The sequence below is a fragment of the Plodia interpunctella genome, chromosome 11 (genome assembly GCF_027563975.2).
Source record: "Plodia interpunctella isolate USDA-ARS_2022_Savannah chromosome 11, ilPloInte3.2, whole genome shotgun sequence".
NCBI classification, from domain to species: domain Eukaryota; kingdom Metazoa; phylum Arthropoda; class Insecta; order Lepidoptera; family Pyralidae; genus Plodia; species Plodia interpunctella.
The window spans coordinates 7,043,099-7,057,294 of NC_071304.1; the positions used below are offsets into that span (position 1 = coordinate 7,043,099).

General features: G+C 33.9%; 1 protein-coding gene across 7 annotated transcripts in view; it reads right to left on the minus strand.

Annotated features, from left to right (window-relative positions):
- Positions 1-14,196, minus strand: part of LOC128673657 (voltage-dependent T-type calcium channel subunit alpha-1G-like) — a 97,809-nt gene that overhangs the window by 5,457 nt on the left and 78,156 nt on the right. For 3 of the 7 annotated variants that reach the window (XM_053751658.2, XM_053751651.2, XM_053751653.2), the window contains 20 exons: positions 14,062-14,185; positions 13,127-13,243; positions 11,951-12,104; positions 11,635-11,673; positions 10,840-11,036; positions 10,323-10,506; positions 9,870-10,080; positions 9,386-9,598; positions 6,556-6,721; positions 5,742-5,897; positions 5,401-5,529; positions 4,941-5,117; positions 3,786-3,980; positions 3,399-3,685; positions 3,121-3,290; positions 2,681-2,850; positions 2,260-2,368; positions 1,592-1,740; positions 915-1,063; positions 131-323 (listed from right to left, as the gene is read on the minus strand). In XM_053751658.2, coding sequence (XP_053607633.1) covers positions 131-323; positions 915-1,063; positions 1,592-1,740; positions 2,260-2,368; positions 2,681-2,850; positions 3,121-3,290; positions 3,399-3,685; positions 3,786-3,980; positions 4,941-5,117; positions 5,401-5,529; positions 5,742-5,897; positions 6,556-6,721; positions 9,386-9,598; positions 9,870-10,080; positions 10,323-10,506; positions 10,840-11,036; positions 11,635-11,673; positions 11,951-12,104; positions 13,127-13,243; positions 14,062-14,185 — 3,289 coding nt within the window. Of the gene's footprint in view, positions 1-130; positions 324-914; positions 1,064-1,591; positions 1,741-2,259; positions 2,369-2,680; positions 2,851-3,120; positions 3,291-3,398; positions 3,686-3,785; positions 3,981-4,940; positions 5,118-5,400; positions 5,530-5,741; positions 5,898-6,555; positions 6,722-8,344; positions 8,463-9,385; positions 9,599-9,869; positions 10,081-10,322; positions 10,507-10,839; positions 11,037-11,634; positions 11,674-11,950; positions 12,105-13,126; positions 13,244-14,061; positions 14,186-14,196 lie in introns of all 7 variants that reach the window. The other 4 variants (XM_053751654.2, XM_053751657.2, XM_053751656.2 and 1 more) reach the window with 4 other exon arrangements.

A 14,196-nucleotide genomic window follows, 5' to 3' on the forward strand; every position in this document is an offset into this window, starting at 1 on the left:
AATTTTGCATTAAATAGATATTATATAAAGATGTTTTTGTTGGTGATAGCTTCTCTAGAATTATTGTAGTAGTAGTACTAGAGTACTACTATTATTATTAATTTGTAAAGAAGATTTTCTATAGAGGTACCTTAATAAACATTTCGACAGCGAACACTGCGGTGAACACGTAATTGGCACTCGAAAGGAAGGCTCTTTCCTTGGAGTCGGGCGGGATGTTAGGCCTCTCCATGGCTAATGTGATGCAGTTCAGGGCTATGAATAGAAGCACTATGTTGTCGAACCAGCTTCTTGTCACCATCCACGTACAGAACCTACGCATCCTAAAAGGTAAACTAATTTAAAAGTCTGTCGTCAAAGAAATCATATTATTGCTATAAGGTGTATAATGATATGATGAACTACCTACGTGAAAAGTGTTCTTTGACTAAACACCTACATAAAAATCTCGCTATTGTGATATCTTTTCTTTTGACCTTTACCTCAATTATATAACTTTTGTCATGTTTGCTTATAGAAAGAATATAATAAAATGATAAGTATAGCTTTTAAATAAGAATATCAATAAAATGTATATAGATAAGATATGAAGTTCTTTGTTGTCTTCACTTTATGCTCGTAACAAATACATTTGAAAAATAAACACTGTATGTACACTGATCTCCCTCGAGAATTTCATGAATCGGATATTTGTGTATATCGGGATTATATTGATGGGATCGATCCAAGGCAGCTTCCGTGAGTAATATAATATCTGTTTATGTTACTTTGATGGATGTTAAGGGAATACAGATGGTATTAAATTTCTGTTTTTATTGGAGGTAGGTATATTGTGGAAATCTGTATTTATACACGGCACTTAGCATAACCAATAATTTTTATCTAAACTATATGAAATGACAACTTAAACGTACTTATTTTCTGGAGCAAAAATATATAATGAGTAATCTTCTTTCTCTTTAAGACATCCAGTTGGCTCCATGAAACGAAAAAGATCTTTAAATCTGAACCTTCTTCGATCGAATCTTCCTGATAGTATACAGGCATTGTTATTGATCGCTACCTGAAAAGTAATTTCTGACGTTTGATATCTTTAAAAGTAACGTATTAAAGTAGTATATTCTCATACTTATTAGGAGTACATAAATTGTTAGTTGTTATTTGTATTTTAGGGCAAAACCTTCATCACTTTCGACAACAATGCAAAGCAAAAATTCTGTGCTGAAAGAAAATAGAGGTCGACTAACTACCAGCATGTTTAAATGCGTTGTACTGTACTTAAATCAATGCGGTTAATAGGGTTCGAAATTAGGATTCTTATTTCCGAAAATTATATAGAAAGATATCTCTTTCTCCAAAGGAAGGGTATAATTACTTGATGTCGGTAGTCGTAAAAGTAGTGCCGTATGCCTTTATCTTTAAAGATCTGATACCAGAATTAGCAATTAATGCACTCGAACAGAAAGAAAAAGAAGAATTACTAGAAGTAAAAAACACTTAAATTTATATACGAAAAACAAATGACTTTAAATCGACGGAAAATCATAAATTCGTTGGTCTCTTACAAGTTAATAAAATGTACAAATATTACCTCCTCATTGATTTGTTTGATCAGCGGAAGCGGTTGGTTGTTGGGTCTCGCCGGGAGAGGTGCTTCATTTCTGGTCGACCGAGTTGAGATCTGGGCCACTTGCCCTGGAGGCACCAGGTTGCTGGCCTTCACTTCGGATACTGTTGTCACTAAACCAGAGATTTGTAATATAATAAAGAGATCGTTTAGGGTTTCCGAACGTTGAATGACAAAATAAACAAAAATATATTATCACTCCACTGCGTCAAACCATCACGTCCTTTAAGAAAACAATACAGATATTGACAAAATATTTCATGCAAATCAGGGAGAAAAGGTATAGGATTTAAATTTTCGTCTCGGTTAATGAATTTTACAGGAAAGTAATTTCACGTCACATGTCTCGCAACACAACCAGTGTATATTGCATTAATGAAAAACAGTGTATTTTCACTTCCAAAAAGAGAGATGTGTGTTAAAGAGAGAACTGTGTTACTCAAGGTGTAATAATGAATTACATATATTTTACTGAATACTGTCAATGCTATATTATTGAACAGGAAATGTTTAAAAGTTAACGTATATTTGTCTCTCTTAGTAATCTTATATGAACTAACCCCAAAGCTGGACTTGTAGGTGCAGGTCTACATTGGTGCAGTTACAAAGACATTATAAATAAAAAAACATACCTGTTAGATAGTCATTAGTGAGTGAAAGTCTATGTGGTGGAGGTTTCACAGAGTCCAATCGTACCGTTGAATCAGACGAGAAGCCAGCTTCTGGCGCCTTCCACGAAACCTCGAGAAAAGGTACCGCAATAAGAAACTACACAATTTAATTAAAACTTTGCTACAACTATAATTTTCATCTTTGTTATTCTTAAAGAATATTTTTTAAAAGTTCGTCTGCGACAGTTTTATGTTGTTTTACTAATTGGTGAGTTGTTTCTTTTCTTACGTTTTAAACTGACCATATCGTTTTAATTACTTCTCACCGTATGGTTTTGTATGGTTCTCTAGTAACTGTTGTTAGCAGTAATCTATATATGTGTCGATTCAAGACAAGAATGCTTTAAGTAATCTATACGAATTTCAGGTATTTTATACTTACATCAGGTAGAAGTGGAGTTGTATGAGCAGACACGCGTCTCGCAGGTGGTGCCAATACCCTCGGTGCAGGCAGTTGTGACTTTGACCTGTTATTAGGCAGTTCCGACTGGGTGTCATTCTTTATCACTATTGTTGAAGATAAGAGCAACTCGTTTTTACGGAGTCCTGAACCTAGAACAAAATTATTGCTGAATTCATATTGTTCACATGATGATTCTACATGATTGCTATATTCAGAGTAAGTTATTATTAAATCTTTTTCTTCTTGTTCCTTACCTAATCCTATCTTTACCTCTTGGAGTCGTTGGTGCATAACGTTTCCTTGCAAACTAATTATTTACTATTGTATTTCAACAATTTGGTCAATTTCTGACTCTTTCCAAAACTTGTGTGTTTTGCAAAGAGTCTGAAATTGACCAAAGATTATAAATCTTCGCTTACCGTTGCACGTAGCATGATCCCGTCCATTGTTAAGCACCACCGCGTCTGAGTCAGACCCGGTCCTGTGTTTAGGTTTTTTTCGCAGGCTTGGTCTGGACAGCCTCCAACTGTACCCTCTCTGCACTCTACATTTGTCTTCATTGGCACCGGGAGTTGTAATAGCTATATTCCTAAACGAACAAAGTGGAAAATAAACTTAATATAAAAATCTTTTAGTGAAGTTTAGGCTGTAGGCAAATGCCTACAGTAAATTGTATATTAATAGCAAAAAAACTTACTTTTGTGAGCTTAAAAGACTTGATTTATCGCTTGTGTTCAAATTATCTTCTTTAACAATGGTGACTTGCAAATTCTTCTCTGGCAGTATTGGGCTTGGGATAGATCTAGGTGTTGTCGGGGTTGTAGATCCGGAGGTTCGAATTGGTGAAAGCGATAATGTCAGTGGTGGAGGCGCCAAGGACATTGGTGGAAGACGTGCTTTCTCAGCGCCTAACTGAGCGGCTGCAGAGTGAAGTGTCAGCGTGTAGCTATTTGGTGGTTTTAGTAGACCAGGAATGCTTGCACACTGAAAACAAAATATTAATTATAATTAAGTTCTTAGGACCTATAAATAAAATATTTGTGTACGCACGTGCGTACGCTAATATTTTGCTAATTTTACATACAGAAGTTCGGTCAATAGAATCCAAGCTGGATAGCATAGATGATCGTTCTAGACTGAGAGCCATATTGAAGTCCCTAAACGACGCTCCAGGCTCTAAGGTAGTGGAAGGCGAGTCTTGCGGAGTGGCTGCTGTGTGAGTTATCATTGGAACTATGGTGGATTCCGCTCCGGCGTTGATAGCCAACATTTTCGATTCCTGACAAATTGAAGAATTCGCCATTAATGTTGTACTTGGCATGCATATACAAAATATTCTGTTAGTATCAAATACACAGATATTATTTTTAATGTACCTATATAATACAATAAAATTCAAAGGGTGAAGGTGCTAAATTCAATCACACAGAAGTAAATCCCAGCATTACATACATAACACATAGTATTATGTTATTTTCTGCGCTATGCAATTAAATCTACGGAAGCACCTATTTTATTGACATAACAGTTCACTGAATCACTCCATTTTGTCTTTACAAATTTATGCGCGAAACCTTACATTTGTGTTATTGTAATAACGAAATGGATTTTGCTATTATGCTCTTTGAGCTTTTACTGCTCAAATAAATTCCTTTGTGGAATATGGACGTCAAAAGGCTTATTACAATGTATGTGTATAACTTCAATAAAGAGGTTTGGTTAAAGTGACTTTATAATTTGTTCAGTAGTGGTTTTACGTGTTGAAATTTGGCGTTTGCATTCGCGTCTAATGTGCCTTTAGAACTTCCAAAGTAAACGTTTCGATTGCTCTAGTGCTAGTATTATCTATCGATATTTTTTGATTTAGCAAATGTATGTTTTCAAAATGAGAAATATTTACTTATAATGTTATAAAACGCGCTAGATTACATTATTTACGATTTTTAAGAAATCTAATTTGATTCTGAACACGAAAGCATCACATTTGTAGCTATACAATTATGATACAACTTGTTAATGATACAATGAGTATAATCTAAATTAACTTAAGTATAGTGAACGTTTATCCCAAATTTATCTGTTAGCGCAGTATGGAAACAGATATTACGATATTGTCTCACCAGTACTTTCAGATAAAATAAATTATAGACAGAATATACAGCGTCAACATATCGAATCCTAATCTTTCAATTCAAGCAGCAAAATATATGCGGCAAATCCTCTTTCTAAATCTGCTTACCTTCTGTAAGTTACACTTATTGGATTGTGCACAGTCTTTGCACAGCGTGGGGTGATGGGACTGATGTGCCGTGGCTTTCGCTTTACGTCGAGCCTTAGCTTTATCCTTGTGACCATTAACGTCGTCTTTAGCTTTACGTACATCGTCTGCAGAGCGCCAGTAGTTTTTTATTTCATTCTGTGCAAAAGATTGTTTGAATTATTGTTTGATTTTACTTTGTTTATGACTATACTATAATAACTGTTAATTTGCAAGTTAGTACAGTTTAGCAATATTAATACATAAAATTTTAGAACAGACCAATAAACATTATATGGTTATCTTTTAGAATATTTTAAGAACAACCTCATTATTATCGTTATGTCATAATGAATTTATGTTCAAGATAAGATCCAATTTAGGGCGTGAAAGCAAGAAAAGCCCAAGACAATTGAGGCATATTTTTTTATTTCAATTTTACCTGAGAAAAGCTGTCACTTGAATGTGATCCCGAATTCGATTCGTCGTATTCGTTGTTATCCGAAAAACATTCGTTAGATAATTTAGATTTTGCCAATTCGCGTTGTTCACGCTCTCTTCGTTCATTTCGCTGGAAATTGTGAATTCGCGTTAAAGTCACATTTTAATTATACTTTTTTAAATATTTGCGTTTATGAGTTACGGACACGAAATTTAGTTTTGACATGTATGTGTTTTGATATGTACATATGAGCTAAACATCTTTTTGTGCAAAACAAACATAAATGCCAATTTAACACATTTACAGTTAGCATTTGAATTAAAATCGTCGGTTATATTTACCTCGGAACTAAATCCTTCAACGAGAATAGCTACCAGCAAGTTAAATAGAACATAATTGCCAAAAGTCATGAGTGCCACAAAATATAAAGCGGCCCAGTGACTTGTTTTTTCCATACCATTGAATAACACAACATTCCAATCTTCTTGCGTTAACACCTGAAATGTCACATTAAAGTGAAGGTTCGTTCGTTTGGAGTAAATTACTCTACCACATCAAAATCAAATATCATGGATTTCTTTAATAAATCAAAATAAGCAAGGTGTGTGTTGTCATATTGTATTCAAGTCGTGCCTTTGTGTGTGTAAATTTATGTTAACAAATCAACTGAAACGAAATATAAAATATTTGTTATTAATTAGCGTGTTAGTGTTATTAAGTGTTATCTTGTTGTGTTAGTGTACACTAATATACAGGATTAGGTATTCAGGTAATGAGGGGGAACACAAACGGGTGATTTGAGTACACAAGCATAAGGGTCCAGCACATTCTAATACTACGTAAGCTTTACTGCAAGCAAGATGCAACTAACTACGGAGCGCTCCTCAAAGATGCATTACGTAAAGTCTAAGCTAAATACAAACTAATTAATTTAACTACGACGGCGGATCTCTCGCTTTTGTCAGACTGTGGTAACGCGAATCACCAATTGATTTATGACTGTATTTCCATACAAGTTGTTAACAATAATTGAATTAGCGAGTTTAGGGTGGTCTATACGAGAAAAACGCGGTATCTAGTTCTAATTATATTCAAATAGGATTCGCAAATAAACCGTACTATATTGTAACTTGTCTACCATCACTCAAGGCTTACCTGGAATACGGTGACGGTAGCCCAGAGAATGTTATTAAAATGTTTCCTGTCGCACTCACACTTGGGGTGGTGCGATATGATCTCGGGGCAGGTACAGTCGCGCTCGGTGCCGTTGTCCTCAACGTACTTGCAAAACTTACCACCGAATAGATACATGCCCAGAATACTGCACGTAGCGGGGACGATGAAAAAATGAAAGAAAAAGAAAATGCTATGCGCATACGCCGCGTATGATCAACCCGACGAAACTTACTGCGTACGTAACGTTAACACTGCAACCGCCGCGAAACAACTCTAATTTTACTTAATGATCGTGAAATAATTTAAGTATATTATAGAACCTAAATATTACAATACGGATAATTTTCCAATTGATTTTGAATTAACTATAAAATATAAAATATGATAACAATTTACTTACACATGAGTATTAGATGATAATGATAATTATAATAAAAATCAAATTAATATGGAAATAATATGTAAAATAAAATTGACTTGGAATTATTATAAAGTAAAATTAGTTGTTTTATGATACGGGTAAATATCTAACAAAACTAAACTGTGAAACATGAACCTATGTAGAATTTACACACGGTTAAGCAGTGTTAACGACATCACGTCGCTACCATAACAGTCCAATATGAAATCCAATTAATTAATTATACAATAATGTAAATAGTGCATTATGTACCTTCAATATTTTATTAAGTAGTCAAAATTAAATGTATTTTTATAAACTGCCTCATATTACTATCATATTAATAAGTATTAAAATGCAGTTAAAATAATTTAATTAAGAAGAGAAAAATAGCAAAAGAAAAGTGCATAAAAGATAAAACCTGTTCCATTCATATTTTTGAAATTCAGACACGTGTCGTTATATTCATTCAAATTAAATGCAATATAATGAAAGAAAATTAAAAAAATGTATCCCGAAAGATGCAAATGGAGAAAAAGAGGAAATTAAGGTGAACGAGCCAATCATTATAGCAATTTAAACTTGAAGTCAAAAGTTGAAGAAAAGGGGAAGTAGATAATTGAAAATTAGATTACTGAAGTTAATAAAAAGTATGAACTTGGCGAACGAAAAAAGCAAATTGTTCAACTCATAATATTGTCTGAAAGATATAAAGAGGCTATTTTTGTGTTTTTGTTAATTCGCTTTTTAGGCGCCAAGTTCAGTCGACGAGATATCTAAATAATAGAAGCAGCATGCAAGTGATAGATACATTTTACCCGAGTGCAGTTGTATTGGGAACAAGGAGTTGACGAACAGGTAAAACCCGCGACTCGGCCCTTTTCCACCTCAAACTAACCTACTACTCAACCAAGCTCTCTGTCTAAGTTAAGTGCTCTTGACAATTTTGATGGGAGTACTGTACGGCACAACATGGTGAACGTGACACTAGATGATGTTGTATCAATTTGTTACGATGGTACTCTATCTCACTACGCGGGTTCTAGGGTAGCGGTTACGCGACTGAACGCCTGCTTGACAACGCACAATACTGCAAGAAGATATTTACTTCCAAATTTCAATGTTAATAGCTGAAGGTAATGGCAATAGCGATTGTCTGAAGAATGTGTCTTGCAGCAAAGTGGAGAGTCAATTGTGTACTCGTCACGTGATTAGTCGATTAGAAGTCAAAGACAAATATTATTAGGATTGTCATTGCCGTGAGTGTTGACTGCTGAAAAACCCGAAGGTTAAGCGTTTAGTAATGTTGCAAGTTCAGTCTGTTTCTGGATTGTCTGTTAGGGTACTTTAACTTAAAATGTTTAATACCTGAAAAACTGTGACAAAGGCCCACAAGAGAGTATCAAAGTTTTTTCTGTCGCACTCTTGGTCGCCCTCTTCATCTTTCTCGCAGAATTTGCACCCGAAGAGGTTCATACCGAGGATGCTGAACGGTTATCACGCAACATTCGATTAATACGTTTACTAGAATCCTTTTCATATGTAAATGAGGAAAACTTTTATATAAAATACACAGATAAAGGTTTTGATGTCTAAAATGGCAAGTGATAAGTGCAGGTAAAATTAAATCAAAGTGGACAAAAAGCACAAAAGCGTGAAAGACTATAAGATATAATAGAAGAGAAAAAGTTGTCAAGAGTGTGGATAGTGGCAGTGTATTGTTGAATGTCAAAGAAAGAAGGTATTGACATAAATAAGGATAATATTGAAAAGAAAGAGGAGAAATCACTCACAGTTAGTGCACAGGTTAAGGGGTGTAACACAAGTACGACTATCAGAATATCATATTTATGAAGTCTGATAAATCTTCTTGGGCTACGGAAAAATTGAATACGGAGATAAGCAATCTGCCGATTGATAGATTTAGATGGCAGAATTACTATTAGTAGTGTATTATATCTACATACATAAGATAGTTAAAGTTTATTTTGGGAAAATAAAAAGGATTTAGGAGTTGGTTCAGTGAAGCTTATAAAGTTTACGTATTTATTACCTGATGAAGAATATTAGACTTTTCTAAACTCAAAAAATAAAGTAAATAATAATAATAATAATTTCGATTAAGTACTTGATATACTTATTTTTTTTAAATTAAAGAGTATGTAAAATAATAAAGTTGAGAAAGTGAGCAATTGAAGAAAGATTTCTTAATATTCAAAGAGCAGAAATTATTTTATTTATTTTACTTTTATTAAATTAAGCTGGAGTTATATCTTTATATTTAGTGCAATTTTAAGTCATGCAATTCATTTTATAATTTTTAATTTATATACCTGTTTTTTTTTTACTTCAGTGATAAAACATTGTACGGTTTCAATAACGGTCATTGATCTTTTATAAATAATTTACCTGAATATGAAAATGAACAGCACAAGAAGAGAAAAGAAGACTGCAACATTATCCATAGTCCTGAGCATCACGAACAGCTGTCTCCGGAGATTAGGCATGAACCGCACCAATTTGAGTATGCGCAGGAGTCTAAATGTGCGCAATACTGAAAGTCCGGAGCTGCCTGCCATTTCTGTCGTATCGTTCCTCATACTTTGGGCCAGCTCGAAAGCACTTCATGTAATGGAAATTATGAACAAAAAAAAAACTGTTATAATTAAAGAGCATTCTTAATTTTATTTTAAATCACATTTAAAATAAGAAAGAACACCAATATTCAATAATAAAGTTATTTATGTAAATCAAGCAATGTCTATCTAAGGACATCCCTAAACAATCCGATAAAAATAAACTAATAACATAGGAGATTTTTAATAGAAGTTAAGATGGAAAAATATGGTACGGTGTTGTTACGTACGAAAACCGGCAGAATAGAATACCTTACCTTAAAATCACAATAACTCCATCGAATACGTTAAATCCGTTCGAGATGTACTTGAAAGGTCCCTCGGCGACGATTTTGAGCAGCATTTCTACGGCGAATATTGCCGAAAAAACGACGTTACTGATTTCCACTATTACTGTTAGCTCCTCGGGCTGGTTGTGATATTCAATGCCCATCGATAATGTGTTGATAAGAATAGCTAGTAGGATACCTAGAATAAATATTTTAATTACAAGTGTATATTTGTTTTTAGATTACTATCCATTTTTAGTGTACATATACTATCATATCCTTAACATAACGGCTTCGTAAGCCGTTATGTTAAGGAATACGACAGGGAGAATATGATGAATATTTTTATTGTCCACTAGTACTAAATTATCTTAGCATTTTAAAGAAGATAAGATACATTTTTATTATAAAAAATGTTTTAATAAGTACATTCATGATTACCTTGTTGAAAGTATTTGTGATCAACAATGTTCTTGATATGTTTTCTCAGCCACGATAATACTTTTGATATCTTTTTCCAAAAGATACTCCATGCTTTTGAAAAACGATTCTTTCTTGTTTCTTTTGCTGCAATATCTGCCGCTATGAGATCAGCACAGCATGAAAAATCTTCTATTTCTATTGTCTGCAATGATTATATTTATGGATTAGGATTTTAATTTCTTCGCTGTGTGTATTCAGAGATATATATGAAATATTATATCTACCAAAAAAATATATGAAAAATTGAATGTTTCAACATCATAGTATAATCAGTGTTCTTTAGTTGTCACATTTCCATCATAGTGTGCTCCATTTTATATAACTGTTAATATAGTTATATAAATGAAATATCATTTAATTTTGTCTGAAATTTAGAATTCAGACCTGCTTAAGATTAATTTTCAATAATACCCTTTTCCACCTTATAGATTATAATCTATCTAACATTTATCATTTTCATTAAATCTTCAAGTACCTTTGTATCCACCTTTTCTTCTCCAGCTCTTTTGCTGATTCCCTTCGTCAGTTCTTCAAAGAAAGAGTCCAAGGCCACTTGGCCAGTTGGTAAAGCAGCAGACAATGCCCCAGAGAGAGCCAGCAGTTCTTGGCAAGACATGGTGCCTCCAGCTGCTGCCCTTTCTTCTACAGTGTCGCCTGTCGGCAGGTCGAATTCTATACCCCAAAATTAGTGTTATAGTTTTAAAGAAAAATAATGAAGATTAAACTATAAGGATTTTCATAATAAATTTTTTATTGGATCTTGGATTTGATATCTTAAAGTTACGTTATATAACTAGTGTTAATTTGCTTTCTTCAGCCAAAATGGACTTAAATATATTATAAGAGCTTAAATTCTATTTCTCCTTGAAAACATCACTATATTTAATGCTGATTACAATCTAAATTAAGGCAGATATCGTATGATTACGTTAATGAAATTCATTTCAATGTTGATTACGGTTTAAAACAAAATGGGTACTACAAAAGAACGTTATATACTTGGGCCGTTTAGGTTGTATTCGTGATACTTTCAAGCGTTAGATTTTGGAAAAGATAGAAAAGTTAAAATAATGATAGCCGTGGAGTGGTCTAACCTAAGTTAGACCGAAAGGGGTAAGCAAAATCATATCGAAAATAATTTCACTGAGAATAAATAGTATTTATTCATTTTTTCTGAATAACTATGAAGACAGCAGAAGAGAAGCAAGAAGAGAGACAAAGTCGCACATGCCCCTCTAACACAGTCTAGATCTACCGTCTCTAGACTCACCACTTTGGCTCTTTAGCCAGTCTCGTTGACACAATGAATCTACAAATTATTGACAATTGTTAACCAATTTTATTATTTCTTCACGGATTTAAGGATTACTGCTTGAAACGAGCGATTACGAATGTTCCTACTTGATAGTGGAATGGATAAGTAGTCACAGATGAAGCAAAGTTTAAAAATTAGGTATTAAATATCATGTTTTAGATTTGAGATAAAGATTATATACGAAGTGAGTTAAAAGCTGCGTCACTGAATTTATCACATGAAAAAGGTGAGATTGTTATTTCAAAATATAAATACGAACCAAAAGATATACCTGTCTGTGTCATTTTCTCCGAAGAGCAGACGTTGTGTGGATGAGCCAAGTGCGGGGAATTAGGCGTGTGGAGCAGTACGGTGTCGCTAAACATGACCGATGATCTTCTTCGGGCCAGGGACGGAGGCGACAGCAGCGATAGGTTGGAGGCATTCTGTGTTACAGTTGTCGTTGTTGTTATAATAAGAAATGTAAAGAAAGAATAATCGATAAATTGACATAACTCGAATTGCAATGGACGCAAGAACTGTAATAGATTGATGGTAATCTGTTCAAACAGATAATTTTTTGTCTGCTAAGTTTTATTAACTCTGTGAAAATAGTTTTTACTAAACATGTCTAAATTTGATACGCCTAATATTCAGTGTGTTATTCATTGAATACAAAACATTCGTACCAATACATCATTACAAACGTTTGGATTTGTACGTCTCATAAATATTAATGACTACAAATTGAATACATAGCTAATGGGATATAAGATAAAGGAGAACATCCAAAGGAGAATTTAAATTACGGATTGTGGAGAATCGGCTAATTCAGATACAACGTTTTTTATCATTAAACTCGACATATGAAATGTACAGAACAGCAATCTACGTCTACATTGTTATTTTTATTATATGACACATTTTCTTTCTATTTGCTATTAAAATTCCACATATTTGCGATCATGTGACATAAATAAATATTTATGACAAAGAACGTAGTATATACAGAAGTAATATAAGGCATATAGTATTATGGAGTTAGCATTTTTCAGTAGGTTGGTAGTTAAGCCCACCGTTTCCACATTCCGGTATTAGGTACTTTGAGAAGAAACTCGTGGATTTTATTTGCTGTCACTACAGTCAAAATATTCTTTTTATTACCCTGCATAGCGAAACGGTATGCAGCATGCATTTTTATACGTGTAAACACGCGGCATATTCATGGATATGATCGTGCATACACAAAAAATAAAATAAAAGGTAGTTTTTAATTGCGCGTGTTATTGAATAAACAAATGTATTTAAAGTATTTTAAATACATTTGTATGTGTCTGATATCACTGAAAATGCAAATTTCAATTCTTGTACTCTAGCTAATTGCTCAACTGAAAATTAGGTTATACTGTTGTGAACTAGTACGAGGGTGTATTGTACAAGTAGATGAATGTATATTTGTGTAAGTTACCTCAAGATCAGCGGCGGACAGGGAAGGTACGCGCAACAGGCTGGGCCTACCCAGGGGCTCTTCCCCACCCCCACACCCACCCGCCGCTGCCTCTTCATCCACCTTCCTCCCATTTCCCTGTGCACAAAGTAGAACACTATAGAAGTGTGTCTTATTTTACAAGAAAAAATACCTAGGAAACAACAAACGCTTATATTAACCACATCATAAAGAGAGAAGATTTATATTTTTGTTTGTAATGAATAAACTCAAAAACTACTAGACCGATTTTGATGTAATTTGGCACAGAGATAGGCGAAACCTTCAGGATTAACATAGAGTACTTTTTGTCTTTAATGACCTTGTGTCGAATAAGACAAAAACTCGTAATTGTGCCTTTTAGTTTTTTTCATGTTGTTATTTCATTTCAGTGCTTTCACTTTTGGTGAAATAAAGAGAATTGTATTGCAATTATGAACTTAAATAAAAGTATGCAAGTGCACATTTTACAAGGCATTTTACGAAGTGTCACACCTGTTCGCATTTATAACTTGTGTTTTGTGCAAGGTCAAAATACAATACACCACCACCGCTACGGAAGCTGCCTTGTAAATCCTACACGAATATTTTATTATAATTCGCAGCCGATGCCATTCTACATTTCATTTTATGACAAATAACTGGTAAGTCCTTACATGTGTCTCTTTACATCAATGTATTTATGTATTCTTGTACAAATTGTTCTGATACAGAGGTAAATCTTAGAAAACTTTTGTTGTTCTAAATTTCGATGGCTAATCTAGAACATAGGGCAAGGGTACTCTACTACTTTGATAGACATATTTAAAAACCTTAATTTCTATTATTTTAGTCGAAATGTCGGTGAGTCGTTTAATAAGAATCAGTATAGACTGATTCTTTCTTATCGTAGCCAATTCTTTGAATGGATTATGTACCTGGACCTGTTGCGGGTGCACTCGCGGACAGCATGGATGGTGTTGTTTAGGCTTATTCGCTGGTAGTTGCAAGGTTTCCCTGCTCGTCCTCCATCGTAGTTGAGCTCGTTGATATCGATATACTCTAAAAATAAA